Source organism: Rhinoderma darwinii, chromosome 1 (genome assembly GCF_050947455.1).
Source record: "Rhinoderma darwinii isolate aRhiDar2 chromosome 1, aRhiDar2.hap1, whole genome shotgun sequence".
In the NCBI taxonomy this organism is placed as follows: Eukaryota; Metazoa; Chordata; class Amphibia; order Anura; family Rhinodermatidae; genus Rhinoderma; species Rhinoderma darwinii.
In genome coordinates this window covers 428,400,726-428,425,747 of record NC_134687.1, presented here as the reverse complement: position 1 = coordinate 428,425,747, position 25,022 = coordinate 428,400,726, and the positions used below count along the sequence as shown (strand labels likewise).

Here is a 25,022-nt window from a genome sequence, read left to right as displayed (position 1 = left end):
GGAAAATAAAAGAATTTAAAAAAAAAATAATCCAAAAAACTAGGGTTGCTAGGAGAGACAACCTTGGGTAAGAAAGGACTCTCGTCTAAATTGTCCATACCAGTGACCATAGCATCCGGCGAGAGAACGCATCAGGTCTCTGCGTATCTGGACTTTGGATCCGCTGCTAATTTCATCCGTAGAGATCTGGTGGATCTCCTTCAATTACCCACCACCCCCCTGGAGAGGCCGTTGACGGTTGCATCTGTAAATGGACTACCTCTGCCAGACCCAGTTATAGCTGTGACCAAGCCGCTGAGGCTCCAAGTTCTATGTCCTATCTAAAGCGGTTAACCCTGTGTTGCTGGGACTGCCTTGGTTCCGTATACATGCCACGGTCCTGGACTGGAAATTTAGAGGTACTCCAGTTGGGACCTGAGTGTCAATACCGATGCCTGGTGCAGATTCGTTCGCCTCAGCCTTGGCTGCCTCGGTCATTGGCAGGATTGCCGAGTCATTATGCTGCATTTTCGGACGTCTTCAGCAAGAGGGAGGCGGAGACATTGCCTCCTCACCGGTGCATCCCTTCCCCGTGGTAGAGTATATCCTCTGTCCTTGCCAGAGACTCTGTCCATGTCCGCCTATGTGAAAGAGAACTTGGAGAGGGGCTTCATACGGAAGTCTTTCTCCCCGGCAGGAGCCTTGTTCTTCTTCGTCAAAAAGAAGGATGGTTCTCTTCGTCATTGTATTGACTACCGAGGTCTCAACCAGATCACGGTGAAAAATAAATATCCATTGCCACTGATCTCAGAACTGTTTGATCGTATACGTGGTGCCAAGATTTTTTCCAAACTAGACCTGCGGGGGGCTTACAACCTAGTCCGGATTCGCCAGGGTGACGAATGGAAGACTGCATTTAACACCCGTTATGGACACTATGAACATCTTGTAATGCCCTTCGGTTTGTGTAATGCTCCCACGGTCTTCCAGGAGTTCGTTAATGACATTTTCCGCTACCTCCTCTATGTTTGTGTTGTGGTCAATCTTGATTTTTTTTCTCCAGATCCTATGACGCATCAGAGACATGTCCGTCAAGTTTTGCTACAGCGAAGGCAGAATCGTCTGTACGCCAAGTTGGAGAAGTGCGTGTTTGACAGAGATGCCCTACATTGTCTCGAATCGACGTCTCATGATGGATCCTGAAACGGTAAAGTCCATCCTAGATTGGCCACGCCCTCAAGGCTTGAGGGCCATACAGCACTTTCTGGGATTCGCCAATTTTTACAGATAGTTTATTCCAAACTTCTCCTCACTGACTTCTCCGATCTCTAACCTCACCAAGAAGGGCATGAACGCCAAGGTGTGGACTCCTGAGGCAGAGTCCGCATTCAATAGCCTGAAGAATGCCTTCACGTCAGCCTCTATCCTCCATCATCCAGATGTTTCTCAACAGTTCTCGTTGGAGGTGGACGCATCCTCTGTCGGTGCTGGTGCACTCCTGTTCCAGAGAGGTTCCAAGGGCAAGTCAATGGTATGTGGATATTTCTCTAAGCTCTTCTCTTCCGCAGAACGCAACTACTCGATTGGGGATCGGGAGTTACTGGCCATCAAATTGGCCCTGGAGGTGTGGATACATCTACTAGAGGGCACAGCTCATCCAATCCTGATTTTTACGGACCACAAGAATCTCACCTATCTCCAGACGGCCCAACGGCTGATCGCCCGGCCAACAAGAATGTAAGAATCGCAGCCTTGTCCAGGTCTGTTCGAGACTGAAGACACCATGGAGATTCCACAGAACATTATTGATCCGTCTTGCATTGTCTCGGTCAATCCCCTGCAAATTGGGGACATTCCTCCAGGGAGGACTTTTGTGCGCCTTGCTGATCGTGGAAGAATCCTCCCCTGGGGGCACTCCTCTAGACTGGCAGGTCACGCGGGGGTCCGTAAGACCCGGGATCTGATTGCTTGTCATTTCTGGTGGCCCACGCTGCCCAAGGAAATTATGGACTTTGTTTCTTCTTGTTCAGCTCCAGCCATTGCCTGTGCCCAATGTTCACTGGCAGCATATAGCTATGGACTTTATTACGGACCTGCCTCTCTCTGCCAGATGCAGTACTGTCTGGGTGGTGGTGGATCGATTTTCTAAGATGGCCCACTTCGTTCCACTGACCGGTCGTCCTTCTGCTCCTCAGCTGGCCAAGCTGTTCATCCAACACATCTTCCGCCTGCACGGCTTGCCGCAGCATATTGTGTCTGATCAGGGGGTTCAGTTCACATCAAAGTTCTCGAGAGCCCTATGCGGACTCCTCGGTGTGAAGTTGGATTTTTCCTTAGCCTATCATCCTCAGTCCAATGGTCAGGTCGAGAGGATCAGTCAGATCTTGGCGAACTACCTAGGCCACTTCATCTCCAAGCAGCATGATGACTGGGTGCAGCTGCTTCCGTGGGCTGAGCTCTCATATAATAATCACACCAGCGAGTCCACAAGGAATACGCCGTTCTTCATTGTCTACGGCCAGAACCCACGAATTCCTCTCCCGGTGCCCGATACTTCCGAGGTACCAGCGGCTGACTCCGCTTTTAGAGACTTCCTGCAGATTTGGCAGCATGAAACGGAAGGTGAACCCAAGGAGAAGAGAACCTCCCCAATTTCTCCCTGGCACGAGGGTTTGGCGGTCTACTAGGAATATCCGACTAAGGGTGCCATCATGCAAGTTTGCTCCCAGGTTCCTCGGACCCTTCCAGATCCTACAGCAGATCACCCCTGTCGCCTACAAGCTTCGGCTGCCTCCTACCCTCAAGATCCCCAACTCCTTCCATGTCTCCCTCCTGAAGCCGGTGGTTCTGAACCGCTATACCAAGACTACTAGCCCTGCGGTTGCCTCCAGCGGACCTTCAGACACCTTTGAGGTTAAGGAGATCTTGGACACCAAGAAAGTGAGAGGAAAGACTTTTAATTTGGTGGATTGGAGGGGGTTTGGTCCTGAAGAGAGGTCCTGGGAGCCAGAGGAGAACCTCAATGCTCCTACTCTTCTGAAGAAGTTTCTCTCTCGCTCTAGTCCCAAGCAGAGGGGGAGTAAGAGGGGGGATACTGTCATGTCTGTGGCTGCGGGCCGTCAGCTCCAATCTCCCCGACAGCCACGAATCAGCGAGCGGTGGCCCCAGCCTCCTCCTCAGGAGACGCCAGCGCTCGCTTCCACTCACCTCAGCCGGATCCCGTAGGTTGCACGCGCACGCTCGTGCCCACTCTTAAAAAGGGCAGCGCGCGCACCGGACCTGGATTAACTATGAACCCATGAGTCCCTGAACTATAAGAGGGGTTCAGCCCCTTGTTTCTATGCCTGAGCATTGTTGTTGTACCCTAAGTTTGTCTATGCGATGGTCTCCTAGTGTGTTCCTGTATTTCGTGCTATCTAGTGCCGTGCTGGAGCCGTGCTGTGCTGTATTCTACGCCTGTTCTGCTACTCCACGCCTGACGTCTACCTGCTGCCTAGTCCCAGCCAAGCCTGCCTTGCTACTGTCCGAGCTGCCACAGGTACCCTATAGAACTATAGACTCTGACCTGCGCCTTGTTGGCCAGCTGCCATACCGCCAAGGTGGTACGGCCCAGTGGGTCCACGAACCCTACGTGACAGGGGACTCCAGCAATAGGCAGTGTGACAGCCCCTTGCGGGCATGCCATTGATAACACTCCGACACGAAGAGCACAGGAAGCAAGCCCTCAGTCACGTGGGGCCGTGTCAGCACATCATCAATATAAGAAAACCTCCAGGACTTCCGGGAACAGTTCAACGGGTTTGAACGGCACCATTTAGTACCGAATTTTTAATTAAAGTATATTAGTAAGTGACTACTTTTTACATAAAAATATGAATGCAAAGCAATTTTTGGTCCCCGGATAACCCCTTTAGTGTTTCCCTATGGGAAAACAGAATCTACAAAACCCACCAGACGTGCACCAAATTCACAGGACTTAGTGCCAATACTATACAGTGTCTTACTAAAATATTCACCCCTCTTAGTGTTTTTCCTGTTTTGTTGCATTACAACCTTGAGTTAAAATGTATTATGGGGGACTTTGTACTATTTGATTTATACAATATGCCTACCACTTTGAAGCTGCAAAATATTATATATATTTTTTTATTGTGGCACAAATAATAATTAAGACAAAAAATATGCATACGTATTCACCCCCTGAAAGTCAATACTTTGTGGAGCCACCGTTTGCTGCAATTACAGTTGTAAGTCTCTTGTGGTGTGGTAGGTCTCTATTAGCTTAGCACATCTGGAATTTTGCCCATTCTTAAAAGGTAAAACTGCTCCAACTCCTACAAGTTAGATGCGTTGCGTTGGAGGACAGCAATCTTCAAGTCATGCCACAGATTTACAATTGGATTGAGGTCAGGGCTTTGACTAGGCCATTCTAAGGCATTTAACTTGTTTACAGAGGGAGGGAGCTTCCTCTCACACCCATCGGCGGCCTGCAAATGCAATTGCGGGCCTCCGATGGGGTGTCATGGCAGCCGGGGGCCTGATAAAAGCCTCCAGGTCTGCCCTGGGCATATGCCTATTATCACGTGGCAGAGGCACGTCCTAATAGATTGTCTGTCAGATTTACACTGACAGGCAATAATGCTTTATACGAAGTATACTAAAGCATTATAGCAGCAATCTAAAGATCGCATAGTAAAGTCCCATAGTAGGACTAAAAAAAATAAGTAAATCAATTTAAAATAAGTAAGTCAATTTAAAACGCATAGAACAATGGCGGAATTTCAGGGTTTCTTTCTATTCCCCCGAAAAAAAGTTAATAAAAAAGTTAATCAAAAAATGATATGTACCCCAAAATGGTGCCAATAAAAAGTACAACTAATCCCGCAAAAAACAAGTTCTCATATAGCTATGTCAACAGAAAAATAAAAAAATTATAACCCTTTGAATGCGACTATAGAAAAACGGAAAAAAAAAAAAATTGTTTGGTCATTAGGGCCTAAAATAGGTAGGTTACTAAGGGGTTAATGCAGCATAAACTATTCAATCAGCCAATGAACGAGTGTTTGGCTGATCGTTGCCCTGTATACACATGGCACTGATCGGGAATGAGCATTCATATCGGAAACGCTCGTTTGCCCGATAATTTGCCCGTGTAAAAGGCGCATAAAAGTGTCTACTCCTAATAGGTAGCTTGGAACGTGTCATTATTTGGCTAATGTAGCAACAAAGTTGCAATTTAAAGAGGCTCTGTCACCACATTATAAGCCAGGACATGATGTTTAATCAGAATCCTGACACTTCGCTAACACAATCCCGACACCACAGCATAGCAAGCGTAATCTCGTTTGAAATGACAGTTTACAGTGTAATCTCGCGAGATTACTCTTGCTGTGCTGTAGTGTCGGGATTGTGTTAGCGAAGTGTCAGGATTCTGAATACACATCACGTCCTGGCTGGAGGTAATGTATATTCATTATCAGGACACTGCAGTAATGTTAGTGTTTGTGTATGTGGCTGCACATAGCGATATAGCTATATCGCTAGTGCAGTGTAAATGAATGGAGAGAAGTGTATGACGCTGATTGGTCAGAGTCATACACTTCTCTCCACAACGCCCACTTGGTAAAAAATAAAACACGCCCGGTTGTCTATTAAGAAACTCATTAGCATAAAGCTAACATAGGTCATAACTCCTTCGTTTTTCTAAATGAAAAACACTGCTGTAATCTACATTACAGCGCCGATCACATCATGTACAATATAGGGAATTTATAATCTGGTGACAGAGCCTCTTTAACTACATGATAATGTAATAACTATCCTTGATAATGTCTTCAGATAAAGAGTGTATTGCGGAATCTGATGCAGGAAAATCTGCATCAAACCGCAGATAAACACAGGTAATTCCACACTTGATATTGCATTTCTTATGTGTTTTTATGTTCGGATTTTACATTTTAATACGGAAACAACTGCAGATTGTATGCTGCGAATTTTTGTGCGTTTTTCTTATAAACTTGCCAGATACATTTCTTGGATGGAAACAAGATAAATTGCTGTGGATTTTAAATCCTTAACGACCGCACACTGTCTTTTGACGGCAGGCGGTGCAGGTGCTTAGTCTATAGCTACGTCTTTTGGCGTCGCTGTAGAAGAGGCTGATGAGCGCTCTCATCCTCTAAGCAGGAGCTATAACTAACAGCTCCTGATCTTAGAGCAGCCTGCTGAATACAAAAGTCAAAAATAAAGTTATAAATAAAGTTATCCCTTAATGGGATTAAAAAAATAGTAACAAAAAAATAAATGAATTAAAATTAAAAAAAGTCATTAAGTTATTTTGCATAAAATATATTTTATTGCCCCTACACTAAATAAAAACAAAAAACCTACACATATTAGGTATTTATACGACCGTCATAACCTGAAGAATTAACTTAACAGCTTATTTAGAGTGAAACGTGAACAGGACAAAAAAGAAACAAGGAAAACTATGCAGAGAATCGCTTTTTCTTATATTCACACTGTAAAAATAAGTTTTTTTACATCCAAACTATGAAAAAAAATAAAAAATTCTCCCGCATAAAACAAGGCCTCATACAGCCACGTCAATGAAAAAATTAAAAAGTTATGGCTGCAGAAATGCAGAGGTAAAAACTGAAAAATGTAGATGGTCATTAACTGGTTACCGACACAGGACGAGTATGCTCGTCCTGAGCGGCGAGCACTTCGCGCATTAGGACGAGCATACTCGTCCTGTGTGACAGCCGTCCCTGCGTGCGATCGAGAGCGGGGCAACGGCTGTAATACACAGCCACGGCCCCGCTCTGACAGCGGAGAGGAAAGAAACATCTTCGTTCCGCCGTTAACCCTTTGAACGCCGCGATGAAAGCTGATCGCGGCGTTCAAAGAGGGGGGACTGCACATTGATCGCGTCACAGAAGATAACTGTGACGCGATCAAAGCCCACAACTCATATGGCCAGACAGCCCAGGGTCCATTGAAGGACCCCAGGGCTGTCTGAACATATTTCCTGTTGTTAGGGCATACCGAGGTATGCCCTAACAACTGCCTGTGTATAATCAGTACACAGGCTAATGTACTGGCATATAGATCTATGCCAGTACATCCAGTTACAAAATCAAAATGATAAATCCCTTTATGGGATTAAAAAAAAAAGTTAAATGAATGTAAAAAAAATTTGATAAAAAGTAAAAAAAATACACAGAAACACATTTTTTTATAATAAATAAACTTTTATGGGGTTAAAAGTGTGTGTGTGTGTGTGTGTGTGTGTGTGTGTGTGTGTGACGCTCCGCCACCTCGTCACTGCCCCGTCTGACAAGCCTCGGGTGGGAGTGCGATCTACAAGTGGTGCTGCAATCTACAAAGAGGGGGTGGTGGTGCTATCTGCAAGGGTGTGTGGCACTATATGGGGCCTGTGTCAATGTTGCTATATGGGGGCACTGTGGCACTATATGCTTAAATAGTTTTTAACACCCATTTTTTTATTTTTTTTTACTGTCGTGTGACGGCCGTTCATAAAACAGAAGGAGCAATAGACTCCTAATGGGGCTATTCACACGACCGATTTTTGGACGGCCCAGGAAACCCAGCCGTCAAAAAGTGGGACATGCCCTATTTTTGGCCATTCTCCCGGCCCCCATAGAAGCCTATGGAGCCGTGTAATACACGGCCATCACTGGAATGTATCCAGAGTGACGGCCGTGTCTACCGTCGCTCGCTCGCTCTCCTTCTCACAGTGCGAAGTGCATGTGAGGAGGAGGAGGGTATTTTTTTGCTCCCTGTAGGGGCGGAATCCCCGGCCACAGCTTCGGGCAACGCTGTGGCCAGGGATTGGGAATTCCGCTTCAGAAGTGTCTGACGTCACTGGGTCCATATGGACACTCGGACCCTGTCGTGTGAATAGAGCCTAAATGACTATGATGCCAGGAGTCCTGTTCACACGTACCCTATTTGGGCTGGGAAATCCAGCTGACACACGGACAGTCTTTCACGATCGTGTAAATCCGGTCTTAATGCCACATAACCCTCCATGGTGGGGCCGGTACTGCACAGGGTCCTGCACACACTTCAGACACTATAATGTAATCTCTCCGCAGAGTGCCCGCTCGGCGCTATCTGCCTGGCGCTGCTGCAATCTATACTGCTCTCTTCTGCAATGTCAGGGACTCGCTGAGCGGGTGATGGGCAGAGGGCCGTTCGTGCACACAGTGCAAAATTTACTATAGATTCTGTTAACCTGTTCCCTGCCAGGGAACAGGTTAACAGAAATTATAATCAATTAGATAAACATTTTTCCAATAGTATTTCTGATAAAGTATTTGCACTGGTTAAAAGTTATGAAGTTACATAGAATTATTATAGTAATATATGATAACAAGTTACTTATATAAAGGAAATAATTTATTAAATTATCTCTTGGTATTTTTTTCGGTTTAACAGCAATAAGAAAATCGAGATTCAAATCGAAAATTGCCCATAGAGTTGAAAAAAATCTAGATTTAATTTTTGGGCAAAATCGCCCAGCCCTAAGATAGATAGATAGATTAGATAGATTAGATAGATAGATAGATAGATAGATTAGATAGATTAGATAGATAGATAGATATGAGATAGATGATAGATAGATACACAGTGCTGAATTTCTTATAACTCAAGCCAAGCTATGAGGCATTAAGTAAAGATTTGGGAAGTGCTTTCTAAGCAATTCCCCGGCATTATAGTCTGCTCTTTAACAGCGGGAGCAATTGTGGCAATCTGTTTGCAGGCCTTGGGGAAGGACATAAGAATTCATACCCTCAGTTTCTTAAATATGACCTGTGTAGTCCTCATGTTCGGACATTCTTCAGGTCACGTGTTCACAATGCACACACTAAGCCGCGGTGGCTTCCAGCACTGCCCGTGTACTCATTTACTGCCCCGGAAGATATTGCAGCCAGCCCAGTGTCATTGCCCTTGCAGTGTGAAGACTATGGCGTGCAGGATAACCCGTGCGTGTCCTAAGAGGCTATGAGAAGCTTCTACAGCGTTTGTCACCACTGACCTCTTTATACAGGAAAACCAGCGATTGCTCTCCTGACTGTCCATTCTGAAACATGTCTTTCTACCTACAAGAACATTGCCCCCCTTCTCTTCCTCTCCCTCCACCAACTTCACAGACAGCCTGCCCCTCGCCTCACCACCTATTTCCTCTACAGAACCGCTCATTACTCACTAGTGGCCTCCAGTGGTCAAGCGTGAGACAGCACAAAGAAACGTGGAATGCCCTACATGGCAGAGCGGACTGCTGACGCTAGCAGGGAGAAGACCTCCCTGAAAATGGCTAAGGTGGGGACGCCAAAGATTTGGTTATCGAGAAAGTGTCGAGCCAGTATGTGGGACCACAGCGAGTCCATGTGCAGGGTGGTTGGTGGAAATGACCGCCTGCATGGTAGTAATAACACCGAGTTGGATGTACAAAATGGAGAGAGAGGCATGAATGCAAATATTCCTGTTATCTGGAGTAAAACCCCCACCAGTTCTAGCAACAATTCTCATTTTTTATGGAAAGTGCCAATGACGAAGTGAGACTGGAAGTGGCAGCAAACAATGGCAGATGTAGTTCGCCACTATTCAGTATTGTATGCGAAATTTCTCTTTCAGTCTGGCCAAATATGTGGTACCATAAAGTGGGTACATCAGAATGAGCAGTGTAGTGTACACAGAAACGCTACAGGTCCTAGATGAACCAAAATGCTAATTTAGACCATTTTTTATGGACTTGTTCTCCCCTCTTCGTGTCACGGACAAGCATGACGGACGCCGACTGAGGGCAGGTATCTGTGGAAAAGTTAATCTGCCCTGTTGGATTTTTTTTGGTTGTTGTCTTTGAAAAGTAGTTCATACCGAACGACAGATCTGCGTCCCATTAATAGAAGCCACGACCAGGCTGAGGGTATGTCTATACACAAAATAAAAAACGTCTGAAAATTACAAGGGAAAACAGCTCCTGATTTTCAGACGTTTTTTTAAGCCACTCGTGTTTTTCGCTGCGTTTTTTTACGAACGTTTTTGGAGCTGTTTTTCTATAGAATGAATGAAAATCGGCTCCAAAAACGTCTCAAGAATTGATATGCACTTCTTTTTCGCTGCCATTTTTTTTTACAAAAAACGGCCCGTCGGACCAGAATGCCGTATTTCCCATTTCAGATTTTTCGGCCGACAATAAGCAGTGTGAACATACCCTAAATATAAAAGGCAGAGATCGATCAACAATATATCATCTTACCTTATGGGAGAAAATGTATTATTCTTTCTAATCCTGAAAAAATTTATTCTAATTTACCTCAAAATCTGGCGTAAATTATAGCACAAATCTACTCCAGCTCATAGTTGGAGTATGATTTGACTTTCTGGTACACAAGACGGCCAGAGATGTCCCTCATTTGTTCAGGGAAGTGTACCTCTTTATAAATGAGGCGCATCTAACTCCAGTGCTCTTTAGATTAAGGGCATATTCACACGTGGCGGAATTGCTGTTGAATTGCGCTGGGGACAGTCCGCAGTGGAATTCTGCAACGGACGTTTTTTACATTTGTTTCTATACATTTTTAGGAAACTTAGTTCAGACATTGCAGAAAATAACTGTGCGGAAATCAGGCTGCGGTGCAGAATATTCCCTCCGCAGCATGTTCATGACGTTGCGGAGAAGAAGCGGAATTTCACTGCAGATTTCAGCCTTTGCAATGCAAAAACAAATCTGTGGCAAGTCTACTGTGATATCTGCAACGTGTGAATTACCTGTCAAATATGCAAATGTTGCTGCAGATTCGTTGCGTAATTGCCCCGAATCTGCACCAACATTTGCAGCGGGAAAATTCCGCCACGTCTGAACATGGCCTATGACTGGCATCTAAAACACCAGTCTTAGGCTTTATTCAGACGAACGTAAAATACGCGCGTACAACGCGCGTGATTTTCACGTGCGTTGACCGGACCTATATTAGTCTATGGGGCCGTGCAGACATGTCCGTGATTTTTACTCAGCGTGAGTGCGCTGAAAAAAAAAGTCACGACATGTCCGTTCTTTGGGCGTTTTGCGCGAATCACGCACCATTGAAGTCAATGGGTGCGTGAAAACAACGCATGCCGCACGGAAGCTCTTCCGTGCGAACTGCGTGATTCGCGCAACAGCTGTCAAAAGGATGAATGAAAACAGAAAAGCACCACGTGCTTTTCGGTTTACAAACATCCAAACGGAGTGTCATAATGATGGCGGCTGCGCGAAAATCACGCAGCCGCGCATCATAGGCTGCTGCCCCACGGAGCTGTTAAGTGGCTTTTGCGCACACAAAACGCCGCATTTTTGCGTCCGCAAAAACGCCACGTTCGTGTGAATAAAGCCTTAGGCTAAGTTCACACTACCGTTTATATACGTTCACCTCTTCTGTCAGAGGAAGGGAGAATTAAACAGAAAGCAACGGTTCCGTTAGTTCCCATTAATTTCAATGGTAATTCTTTGTTTCAGTTGCTTTCCGTTTGTCTCCGTTCGCTAGGTTTCCGTTTTTTTTTTAAGGAAGCAAAAGTGCAGTCTGCAGAACTTTTGTTTCCGCGAAAAAACCAGGAAACCTAGCGAACGGAGAGCAACTGAAACAAAGAATTACCATTGAAATCAATGGTAATTCTAAAGGAACCGTTTCTTTCCGTTTAATTTTTTCGATTCTCTCTTCCTCTGATGGAAGAGAGGTAAACGTATACTAAGGGTAGTGTGAAAGAAGCCAAAATAAAATCCTCCCATGAGTTATCGTACAAGACAACAACCTTCACGGACCAAAGAGAATCCTTTTGGCATATGTTTGGTCCCTCTACATGCGTATACCTTTTTTTCTTTTATTTAGCTATATTGAAAAGCATAGGGATAGTGAAAAGTGTTGTTGGCTACGTTCATAGTTTATCTTAATTGCAAGCATTATAATAAAAATTAAAAAAAATAATTGGGGTATATAGTTATATTGAAACGAGAAGTCCGCTATCATTTCAGTTGCGGATGAGAAATTTTGACATCTGTGCCTACTAAAGTCTAGGGGCACATTGGAGTATACGTTGGGAGACTTTACTGGCATAAACACCAACACAGTACATGCCGTGATTTCAAACGAGCATAATACGGGTGCTTTTTTGCTCCCGCATTACGAACGCAACACCCGGACCTCCTACCATTCTTTAGAACTGGACTTAGAGCACCACAGGCTTCTATGGTGCTCTAAATCCGGTTCTCATAAATGGCGAGAGGTCTGGGTGTTACGTCCGTAAAACAAGGGGGGAAAAAAACACCCGTATTTTGCACGTGTGAAAGCAGTCTACGTAAAAGTTATATTTTGGGATACAATGTCCCATTAAGGCCCCATGCACACGAACGTGCTTTTGCGGCCGCAATTCCCCCGAAAATCCACGGGAGAATTGCGGCCCCATTCATTCCTATGGGCCCATGCAGACGACCGTGGTTTCCACGGTCTGTGCATGGCCCTGGAGCCCGGACCGCAGAAAGAACTTGCAAGCCTTATTACGGCCGTGTTCTGCGGTCCAGGCTCATAGGAAATAATGGATGCGGCCATGTGCACGGCTCGCGGGTGTAGCTCCGCGGCCGGCAGACCCGAAAATGGCTACGGTCGTGTGCATGAAGCCTAACGCTTTTTTCTCATGCATTTTCCCATGTTCCGGATGCTGAGGAACACTGGGCAGATGATATTTTAGTGAACAGTGTTTTTAAAAATTCCATTCACACTACATGCTGCAGTTTTTAATTATAATTTTTTTTTTTTGGAAAGGCTTTCCTGTTTATGTATGACTAGATCCAAATTTGGCTGTAAATATACAGTATCCGCACAACGCCATAATATGACTAAGCCGCACAGGCATACAGCTGTTTATGCAGGGTTGTTCCAGGAATATTAGAACAAGCTATGGGTACAGAAGAGAGCTGACCAGAGCGTGTGGTCAGTGCAGAGAAAATCACATACCTGCACTTTAGGCAAAAATGTCAGAATGTAGAAAAGATACCTAATGTATTATGGTAAAGTGTGGGATTTTCCAAAATGACAAACAGGCCTTGGTTGAAGAAATAATTCAAAGGACTTTATTTTAAGCATTCCTTCGTTCCAACAAAACGTGATTACGTGGTGAAAAAGTCCATAGTTTGTGTAACAGAATCCTTCCATACAGGGGCGTAGCTAAAGGCTCATGGGCCCCGATGCAAAAGTTCTTATTGGGCCCCCCCCCCCCACAAACTCCTCATGGCCGACAGTCCGCAGCTTTCAGCTGCATCGCTGGGTCTCCTAAGTGACCCAACAATGCAACACTAGCAGCCGGGGGCGTCACTAAGGCTGGGTTCACACACCCTATTTACGGACATAATTCGGGCGTTTTAGCATTGAATTAGGTCCGAAAATGCGTCTCAAAAGCGTTGGCAAACATCTGCCCATTCATTTGAATGGGTCTTACGATGTTCTGTGCCGACGGTCATTTTTTTTACACGCCGCTGTCAAAAGGCGGCGCGTAAAAAAGACGCCCGCATCAAAGAAGTGCCTGTCACTTCTTCAGACGTAAATGGAGCCGTTTTCCATGGACTCCATAGAAAAACAGCTCCAATTACGTCCGTAATGGACGCAGCGAAAGACGCCTGCACATGCCTTTATGGCTGAAATTACAGCCGTAACGGACGCTACCGTGTGAAGATACCCTCAGGGCTTAAAATGTCAGGGAAATAGCCCCAATACATATGTGTCCGCCCCAAAAAAAAATGTGTGTATAGGAGACAGCATAGCATATCTATAGAACTACGACCCTATAAACTATGGATAGGACTAGATACATTGGCTCAGCAGATAGTATCACACATGATAGAATTAGATACATTGGCTCAGCAGACAGTATCACACGTGATAGGATTAGATACAGTGGCTGAGCAGACAGTATCACACGTGATAGGATTAGATACAGTGGCTGAGCAGACAGTATCACACATGATAGGATTAGATACAGGCTAAGGCAGGTACCCCTGATCCTAACCGGTTAACCTCGTAAATGCCGCAATCCATATTAACCACGGCATCTAGGTGGTAAGACACAGGGAGGGAGCTCCCTCTGCCACCCTTCTGCGTCCTGCACCAATGGAGTGTTATGGCAGCTGGGGGCCTACCAAAAGTACATTAAATAAAATTAATTTAAAAAATATATATAAAAATGCCTCATAAAACACTTTTGCAAAAGTTTAAAAAATATTAAAAAAAATACATTATATATGGCATCGCAGGAACCATAATGACCCGCATAATAAATATAACATGTTCTTTAAACTGCACTGTTAACAACGTAGAAAAAACGCTGGAGGATTAGAGGGGAGCTAATGGGTGGGAGTGCGGGCAGCATGCAGAAAGAAGGGATATTTGTGCTCCTCCTATCCCTGTGTAGCTATAGATGATCATAGGGGGAGGGGGTAACATGAATTTATCAAGTTATCACCCCCACTTATCAATCATGTTGATTGTTTGTGCATGTTTGTTCTCTGACTGTCACATATGGGGGTGGCTTTTTTTTCAGAAAAGTGAGAAAATGAGCAATAGCTTATCTAATGAAGCAGTTTGTTGACTCTACAAGCCAGACGTTTAACAGCACCCGGATTGCAGCATCAAATAAGTCGCACTACACACAAACATTAATAAAGTTTAGACATTTTACACCGTCCCTATCTTGTCCATGCCCGATCTTTAGCATAAAATCTGCTGACCGATTCTTTACCATTACACGCTACAGTCATAGTGGTAACGTCTCACACTAGAGCCGAATGTTTTATAAGTTTTCTGATAAATGGAAAAAGATTTCCGGCAGTCAGAAAATACATTTTCATCTACTGATAGCCGCCATGAACTATCGTTTCCAATTAGTTGCATTAAAAAAACAAACAGTAAATTGTTAATGCATTAGATTAAGTTTAGGGAATTGTGATTATTGATTAGAGTTATGCTAGGTTCACACATTGCAGTCAAGTAGGGTTGTTTTTTTTGCTACAATTTAAAACAAATTTTTAAAATCGTAGCCAAATTTTGTGCAATTTTTTTAAAACCCAAATTTGACTGCGACATGTGAACTCAGCCTAAGGCCCCATGCACACGAACGTAAAAATGCCCGTAATTACGGGCCGTAATTACGGAACGTTTTTACGGGCCCATGGACTTCTATTGGCCACGGGTACCTCCCCGTATGCTTACGGGAGGGTGCCCGTGCCGTTGAAAAATATAGAACATGTCCTATTTCAGGCCGTAATTACGGCACGGGCAGGCCCATAGAAGTCTATGGGGCTCCCGTAATTACGGGTGACTACGTGTGTGCACCCGTAATTACGGGAGCGTTGCTAGGCGACGTCAGTAAATAGTCACTGTCCAGGGTGCTAAAAGAGTTAAACGATCGGCAGTAACTGTTTCAGCACCCTGGACAGTGGCTACCGATCACAATATAGATCAACCTGTAAAAAAAAAAAAAAAAAGACGTTCATACTTACCCAGAACTCCCTGCTTCTTCCTCCAGTCCGGCCTCCTGGGATGACGTTTCAGCCCATGTGACCGCTGCAGCCAATCACAGGCCAATCACAGGCTGCAGCGGTCACATGGACTGCCGCGTCATCCATGGAGGTCGGACTAGATGTTAAGAGAGGGACGCGTCACCAAGACAATGGCCGGGTAAGTATGAATTTCTTTTACTTTTTCTGCGGAAAGGGCTGTCCCTTCTCTCTATCCTGCACTGATAGAGAGAAGGGCTGCCGATTACTGCTGTGTAATTTTGCAGCGAAAACGTGCCCGTAAATACGGGTGACACCGGACCGTATTTACGGGCACGGGTCCGTAAATACTGGTGCAATACGGGTCGAATACGTGTGACCAAGGACCTGTATTTACGCCAGTATTTACGGGAGGACAAAAATACGTTTGTGTGCATGAGGCCTGAGGGTATGTGCACACACACTAATTACGTCCGTAATTGACGGACGTATTTCGGCCGCAAGTCCCGGACCGAACACAGTGCAGGGAGCCGGGCTCCTAGCATCATAGTTATGTACGATGCTAGGAGTCCCTGCCTCGCTGCAGGACAACTGTCCCGTGCTGTATTCATGTTTTCAGTACGGGACAGTGGTCCTGCAGCGAGGCAGGGACTCCTAGCATCGTACATAAGTATGATGCTAGGAGCCCGGCTCCCTGCACTGTGTTCGGTCCGGGACTTGCGGCCGAAATACGTCCGTCAATTACGGACGTAACATGGTCGTGTGAACCCAGCCTAAGTCTGGAGATTGTGCAGGACGTTCCACTCTTTGAAGCCTGCCGTTGTCTTAGGTAGTGCAGACATAACCTAGACATATGTTTTGAATGTTGTCTTGCTGTAATATGAACCCCTTTACCAAGTAGACGTACACCAGAGGGTATTGCATGGCACATAAAAATGCTGTGGGAGCCCTTTGCCCAGTGTGCCAGTAAGCCTGTGCAAGTTGCCAACTCTGGATGCAGCAAAAGAGCCCCAGACCATCACGCTTCCTCCTCCATGTTTGATAGTTGGTGTCACACACTGAGGAAGCATCCTTTCACTTTCTTGACGACGTACAAAAACCCTGTATGATGTACCAAAAATGTCAAATTTTGATTCATCGGTCCATAAGACCTTCTTCCACTCCTCCACTCTTTTTTTTTTTTTTGCAATCTGAGGGTATGTTCACACGTAGTAAACAAAAACGTCTGAAAATCCAGTGCTGTTTTCAAGGGAAAACAGACCCTGCTTTTCAGACGTTTTTTTACCAACTCGCATTTTTCGCGCCGTTTTTCGCGCCGTTTTCGCAGCGTTTTTTACGTCCGTTTTTGGAGCTGTTTTCATTGGAGTCTATGAGAAAACAGCTCCAAAAACGTCCAAAGAAGTGTCCTGCACTTCTTTTGACGAGGCTGTATTTTTACGCGTCGTCGTTTGACAGCTGTCAAACGACGACGCGTAAATAACAGGTCGTCTGCACAGTACGTCGGCAAACCCATTCAAATGAATGGGCAGATGTTTGCCGACGTATTGGAGCCGTATTTTCAGACGTAAAACGAGGCATAATACGCCTCGTATACGTCTGAAATTTGGCCGTGTGAACATACCCTTAGCAGTGGCTTTCTTACTGATACTCAACCTGTCAAACCTTCAGATAGAAGTCTTCTCTTCACAATTGAAATGGAAACTATTTTTCGCTGCATTAACCTGGGCTTGAAGATTTTGTGCTGTGAGGCGCCAATCACTTAAACCGTTGACTCTCAAAAACGAGTCATCTGACATTGTAGTGGCCTTTGGTCTTCCAGACCTCTTCCTGTCAGAGTTTCCAAGTGCCTTTTGATGGTATAGGAAACTGTACTGACTGCCACCTTATTGGCTTTCTTGTTAATTGCTCTGTAGGACAGGCCTACGCTTCTAAGGCCTTATTCACACGGACGTGTCCGTTTTGCGCGCGCAAAAAACACTGCATTTTGCGCGCGCAAAAGGTCCGTGTGGCATCAGCATATGGTGCGTGGCTGCATCATTTTCGCGCAGCCGGCATCATAATGACACTCTGTTTTTATGTTTACAAACAGAAAAGCACGAGGTGCTTTTCTGTTTTCATTCATTTATTTTACTACTGTTCAGCGAATCACGAGCGGCACCCGGAAGTGCTTCCGTGTGCCGAGCGCGATTTGCACGCACCCACTGACTTCAATGGGTGCGTGCTGCGCGAAACACGGGCAAATATAGGACATGACATGAGATTCACGCAGCGCACATACGCTGCGTGAAATTCACTGACAGTCTGAACGGCCCCATTCACTAACATAGGTCCGTGCGACGCGCGTGATTTCCACGCGCGTAGCATGGACGTATTATATAGGTTCGTGTGAATAAGGCCTTACGATTATAATTGTCTGTCTTTTGTTAATTGCCTTTTTCTTGCCATTCTGATACAGTGAAGGAAATAAGTATTTGATCCCTTGCTGATTTTGTAAGTTTGCCCACTGTCAAAGTCATGAACAGTCTAGAATTTTTAGGCTAGGTTAATTTTACCAGTGAGAGATAGAATATATTTAAAAAAAAAAACAGAAAATCACATTGTCAAAATTATATATATTTATTTGCATTGTGCACAGAGAAATAAGTATTTGATCCCCTACCAACCATTAAGAGTTCAGCCTCCTCCAGACCAGTTACACGCTCCAAATCAACTTGGTGCCTGCATTAAAGACAGCTGTCTTACATGGTCACCTGTATAAAAGACTCCTGTCCACAGACTCAATTAATCAGTCTGACTCTAACCTCTACAACATGGGCAAGACCAAAGAGCTTTCTAAGGCTGGGTTCACACGACCTATTTTCAGACGTAAATGAGGTGTATTATGCCTCGTTTTACGTCTGAAAATAGGGCAACAAAACGTCGGCAAACATCTGCCCATTCATTTGAATGGGTTTGCCGACGTACTGTGCAGACAACCTGTAATTTACGCGTCGTCGTTTGACAGCTGTCAAACGACGACACGTAAATGGACTGCCTCGGCAAAGAAGTGCAGGGCACTTCTTTGCCACGTAAGTTGAGCTGTTCTTCATTGAACTCAATGAAGCACAGCTCAAGATTTACGAGCGTCTCAGACGCCTCGTAAATTACGAGGAGGAGCATTTACGTGTGAAACGAGGCAGCTGTAAACAGTCTGTCTTTTCACACGTAAATGCCTCTCATCGTGTGAACATACCCTTAGGATGTCAGGGACAAGATCATAGACATGCACAAGGCTGGAATGGGCTACAAAACCATAAGGAAGACGCTGAGTGAGAAGGAGACAACTGTTGGTGCAATAGTAAGAAAATGGAAGACATACAACATGACTGTCAATCGACATCGATCTGGGGCTCCATGCAAAATCTCACCTCGTGGGGTATCCTTGATCCTGAGGAAGGTGAGAGCTCAGCCGAAAACTACACGGGGGGAACTTGTTAATGATCTCAAGGCAGCTGGGACCACAGTCACCAAGAAAACCATTGGTAACACATTACGCCGTAATGGATTAAAATCCTGCAGTGCCTGCAAGGTCCCCCTGCTCAAGAAGGCACATGTACAGGCCCGTCTGAAGTTTGCAAATGAACATCTGGATGATTCTGAGAGTGATTGGGAGAAGGTGCTGTGGTCAGATGAGACTAAAATTGAGCTCTTTGGCATTAACTCAACTCGCCGTGTTTGGAGGAAGAGAAATGCTGCCTATGACCCAAAGAACACCGTCCCCACTGTCAAGCATGGAGGTGGAAACATTATGTTTTGGGGGTGTTTCTCTGCTAAGGGCACAGGACTAGTTCACCGCATCAATGGGAGAATGGATGGAGCCATGTACTGTAAAATCCTGAGTGACAACCTCCTTCCCTCCACCAGGACATTAAAAATGGCTCATGGCTGGGTCTTCCAGCACGACAATGACCCGAAACATACAGCCAAGGCAACAAAGGAGTGGCTCAAAAAGAAGCACAATAACGTCATGGAGTGGCCTAGCCAGTCTCCAGACCTTAATCTCATCGAAAACTTATGGAGGTAGCTGAAGATCCGAGTTGCCAAGCGACAGCCTCAAAATCTTAATGGTTTACAGATGATCTGCAAAGGAGTGGGCCAAACCTCATCATCAACTACAAAAAACATCTGACTGCTGTGCTTGCCAACAAGGGTTTTGCCACCAAGTTTTAGGTCTTGTTTGCCAAAGTGATCAAATACTTATTTCTCTGTGCACAATGCAAATAAATATATAATTTTGACAATGTGATTTTCTTTTTTTTTTTTTTATATAATCTATCTCTCACTGGTAAAATTAACCTAGCCTAAAAATTCTAGACTGTTCATGTCTTTGATAGTGGGCAAACTTACAAAATCAGCAAGGGATCAAATACTTATTTCCTTCACTGTAGCAATGTGCTCAGTCCTAAAGCGCAAAACTGTTAAAATCCTGCCCTGCAGAGTGTTGTAATGCAGTCTGTTCCAACACTGGTTATATTGGATCTGAGGGTTTGAAAGTAATTCTCCAAAAGTTGAGACACCTGTAGAAATAGTTTGCATCCAATTTCAAACCATAATTTGCTTTCTGTGCTCCAGAGTAGCTGTCCTTGATGTCTTCCCTGAAAAAAGCCCTTTGGTTAAATCAGAAATTCAGACTATTGTTACGTTTGAGGTTAAAAATTCATATTTTCATGTTTTTAACTTTCTTTTGAACCATTTCACATTATTTGCTGTACTAGAACTGTGTTAATGTACAAAAATACCTGGAAAAATGTAGGTGTTCTAAAACTTTTGACCGGTAGTGTACCTATATAATCCTAAATTTAATTTGCATGCAAAAGTTGATTAGTGCATTCCTGCGGTTTTAGCGTTTTTTTTTTTTAACACACCCACCTGTGAACATACACGTGTGGTATGTATCAACTCCTCACTTCTTGCCGTTCATTGCAGAGTACATTTTGTTTGCATAAGGGATCTGCTTGCGTTACGTATTTAAAAAATTCCCTACAATTGTCTGTGGTCACTCACCGGACTCAGCAATGGTGGTTTAAGCCTCTCGAAAGGCAGCAACACAATCTCACAATGCTATTGCGGTGCACTTGGGCTACCACATTAAAGCTCACCTGCATGTCTATCATTTCAAATAGGTTCTGAGTTACACTTTCTTCTTTCCTTCTATCAGGAAAGCTGGGATTATGGCTTAGAAGAAGATAAAGGGGGCAGGATATTACTCGTTTGAAAATCATTAGAAAAGTTAAAGGTATCCTGAAAATACAGACCATTGCACAACAGGTGGATTATCACAAACGGCAAACATAAAGTGGGCTCCCTGACTTACCCCAGAAGGTACACGGGATCCATAGCTGAAGACTTTATATAAAGAGCTGATGCATCCGAAGTAAATATGATTGAAAGTCTTTTTCCTTCTGTGTGTCACCTTTGCTACTTCAGTTATCGGTGTTCTCCCAACTACTTGGTAAGTTATAAAACATAGATAAGTTGAAGGTGCAGCACCCTTCCTACATTTACATACAAAACTCTCAGGCCTTATCTCAGTGTGTAATAGGAACAGACTAACGCCATTTATATGGCGGATGAGGTTAGTCGATAATACCACGGAACAGCCATGTGTATACCAGCATGATCATACTGATCAGAGTTCATAGGTGCTACCCTGAAGCAGATCATACTGTCCTGTAATGTGAATGCAGTCTCAGTAGAATAATGAGTAGAGAGAGATACACAGGCTTTAATAGCAAGTTGCTCTGTAAAAAATATGCTTTTGAAAAGGAGAAGAGAGATCTGGATAAATAGGAGTGGGGAGGATGCACAGGGCTGCCATTTACACACCATTTCTTAAAAATAGTCCCTTTTACTGATTAAGGGGCTTATTTGCATAAGAATTATAGTTGACGCATAGCAGAGCTATTCCCGAGTAGATTGAAGTAATCGACTCTCAAGTCCGTTCTGGCTCGCTCTCACTTTATCTGGATTGAAGGAGCTCTTTGCGGCCCTGTAAATAAACTTAAATAACGAGGGTGCAGCATCTTATTACAGTTTGTAATATATTATGTGGATACTTTATTAGAACTCAAAAAGACAAAAAATGGCAGGTGTTGCTTATAGCAGCCAATAGGATTCCACCAGTAATATTTCTAGTACAGGTGAGCGGACGGTAAAAGGAGTTCACAACACCTGCATGGCACAAGTTGGCATACATTAGGTCCTATATGTGTAGTAGGTCCTACTGTATATGTGCATACAGTATCTATTCCAGAGGCATACAGTAAAAATAAATGTACATCGCGTGGTATAAGTTTTTCTACTATACCAACGAATGCTGCCAACAAAAAGCGCGTGTGTGATGTGAATAGAGCCTTATGCAGTACTGTGACCCAGTTGGGGCAAAACAAGATAATACACACCTCAGATGCTGCAGACCGTCTATTTGTAAAGGATGAATGACTGTCAATGGTGGACAGGAATCAGCAGCTGCTAAGAATAATGTGGCATTTACTAAAGACTATAAGGCTGGGTTCACACGAGCATGTTACGTCCGTAATGGACGGAACGTATTTCAGCCGCAAGTCCTGGACCGAACACAGTGCAGGGAGCCGGGCTCCTAGCATCATAGTTATGTACGACGCTAGGAGTCCCTGCCTCGCTGCAGGACAACTGTCCCGTACTGTAATCATGTTTTCAGTACGGGACAGTAGTCCCACGGAGAGGCAGGGACTCCTCGCGTCGTACATAAGTATGATGCTAGGAGCCCGGCTCCCTGCAGTGTGTTCAGTCCGGGACTTGCGGCCGAAATACGTCCGTCCATTACGGACCGAACATGCTCGTGTGAAAGGCCCCTAGGAATATTAGGAGTCACCTCCGAGTCCTGTATAATGTACACAACCTGTGGCCTCATGCATGTCTAAGGAACTGCTCGATGACTGCTGATATTCTTATGCTTTACAGTAGTGGTAACATTATACCATATGATATATAAATATTTAATATTTTAGATCTATATCGGGCAATGTTAGCCATGGTCTCCAAGATCAGAGCTTTGAGGTTGCATTGCTGCATGTAGTATATTGCAAATTGTTAGCAAGCCCTGTGCTGGTTTCAATAAATGTTATTAGCAATGTCCCAAGCAAACACTTTGAAGAAATGTTAGGTAAGTAAAAGGCCTAATCATTGTATGTTGAAACATTTTCCAACTTTCTAATATTATTTGCATTTCAATTCCACTGACCGTTCACTGACAGCAAGCATAGAGCTTGGATACGATGGGCAATTAAAAAACATTTATCAAGAAATACAACACAAAACTTATATGGAGTAAAAAAAAATCACTCAGGTGCATGTTACATTGAACCTCTCTAAATGTTTATAAGGGACCTCCAGATGCTGCATGATTATTGCTCCTTATTGGATAAACTCTATCATACTATGTACCACCAATATATACATGGCTACTGGATGATATGGATTCTCCTTATGTCTGGCCTTGTTCCTGGGGTGGGGGTGAGTTGCTCGAGGCGCCCCTAGGCGCACCACGACGCAACTGCACGTCCATGTGGCCAGTGTCTTAGCGCACAGGGACGTACAGTTACTGCGTGGTTCCCGGTGCACACTGTCGGCGACCGTGTGCACCGGGAGGCCAGCTGTCCCTGACAGCTGACACTCCACTGTTTGCCGATCAGCGACTTATTTCTGCTGATTTCGGCAACTAACCCCTTAATTGCGGTGATCAATTGCAATCACCGCATTCAGGGGTTTCTAGCGCATCGGCAGACCTCACAATGAAATCGTGAGGTTTGCAGATGGCTAGCATGGCGATCGGAGGCCAAGTAATGGCCTCCGTGTCTGCCATGTACAGAGGCCTATCAGGACCAGCCTCCTGATAGACTTCCTGTCAGAGTGACAGGACGTCACTGCCGTTCGCGATGCACACTGTCGATGACCGTGTCTGTGACAGTGTCGGCGACAGTGTGCATCGGGAACCGGGAGGTCAGCTGTCCCTGACAGCTGACACTCCACTGTTGCTGATCAGCGGCTCATTGCCGCTGATTTCGGCAATTTACTGCACGATGAACGCCGCAAAAAAACCCCATGAAAAACAAAGCCAGAATCACTTTTTTTGGTCACAACCCCTCCCAAAATATAGAATAAAAAGTGATCAAAAAGTTGCATGTACCCGAAAATAGTACCAATAAAAACTACAGCCTGTCCCGCAAAAAAGCCCTTACAACGCTTTTTTGACTGAAAAATTAAAAAAGTTACGCCACTCAGAATATGGTGACACAGAAAATAAATTTTATAAAGAAGTGATTTTATTGTGCAAACGCTGCAAAACATAAAAAAAAATATACATATGGTATCATCGTAATCGTACCGACCCGCACAATAAAGTAAAATTGTCATTTATAGCACATTATGAACGCCGTAAGAAATAAAGAATTTAAAACGCCAAAATCATTGTTTTTGGTCACCAAAGCTCTAAAAACATATGTTCAAAAAGTTGCATGTACCAAAAAATGGTACCAATAAAAACTACAGCTCGTACTGCCAAAAATAAGCCCTCACACCGCTCAATTCATGGAAAAATAAAAAAGTTATAGCGTTTGGAAGGCGGGGAGTGAAAAACTAAAATGGAAAAGCAAAAAAGGATCAGTCCTGCAAAGGTTAATTCATTTCTATTAAAAAATTAAATTATCACATGTGGGGTATTGTCATACTCGGGAGAGATTGCGTTACAAATTTAGGGCGACTTTTTCTCCTTTCTCCCTTGTGAAAATGAAAAAATTCAACATTTTAGTGGACAAAAATGTTTATATTCATTTTCACGGCCTAATTCTACTAAATTCTGCAAAAAACCTGTGTGGTATAAATGCTCACTATACCCCTAGAAAAATTCCTTGAGGGGTGTAGTTTCCCAAATGTGGGGTCACTTTTGGGGTGTTTCCAGTTGCGACATGGCACTAAAACCAATCCAGCAAAATCTGCGCTCCAAAATCCAAATGGCGTTCCCTCCCTTCTGAGAGCTGCCATGGGTCCAAACAGAAGTTTATTACCACATATGTGGTATTTCCGTAATCGGGAGAAGATGCTTTACAAAAGTTGGGTGCATTTTCTTCTTTATTCCTTGTAAATATTAAAACTTTCTATGTTATTTCAGAAAAAAAAGTAGATTTTCATTTTCACAAAATAACTCCAATAAATATAGCAAAATACCGGTGGGGTCAAAGTGCTAACTATACCCCTAGCTAAATTCCTTGAGGGGTCTAGTTTCCAAAATGGGGTCACTTTTGGGGAGTTTCCACTGTTTTGGCACCACAAGACCTCTTCAAACCTGACATGGTGCCTAAAATACAATTAAAAATAAGCAGGCCGCAAAATCCTGTAGGTGCTCCTTTGCTTAGGAAGCCGGTGTTTCGGTCCATTAGGGCACTAGGGCCAAATGTGGGATATTCCTCAAAAC

General features: G+C 44.3%; 1 protein-coding gene across 3 annotated transcripts in view; it reads right to left on the bottom strand.

Annotated features, from left to right (window-relative positions):
- Positions 1 to 25,022, bottom strand: part of ACACB (acetyl-CoA carboxylase beta) — a 251,264-nt gene that overhangs the window by 171,735 nt on the left and 54,507 nt on the right. Inside the window, exon 1 of one of the 3 annotated variants that reach the window (XM_075830512.1) lies at positions 9,044 to 9,154. The exons of the other annotated variants lie outside the window; for them this stretch is intronic. Coding sequence (XP_075686627.1) covers positions 9,044 to 9,087 — 44 coding nt within the window. The 5' untranslated portion in view covers positions 9,088 to 9,154. Of the gene's footprint in view, positions 1 to 9,043; positions 9,155 to 25,022 lie in introns of those variants that run through there. 3 annotated transcript variants of the gene reach the window in all.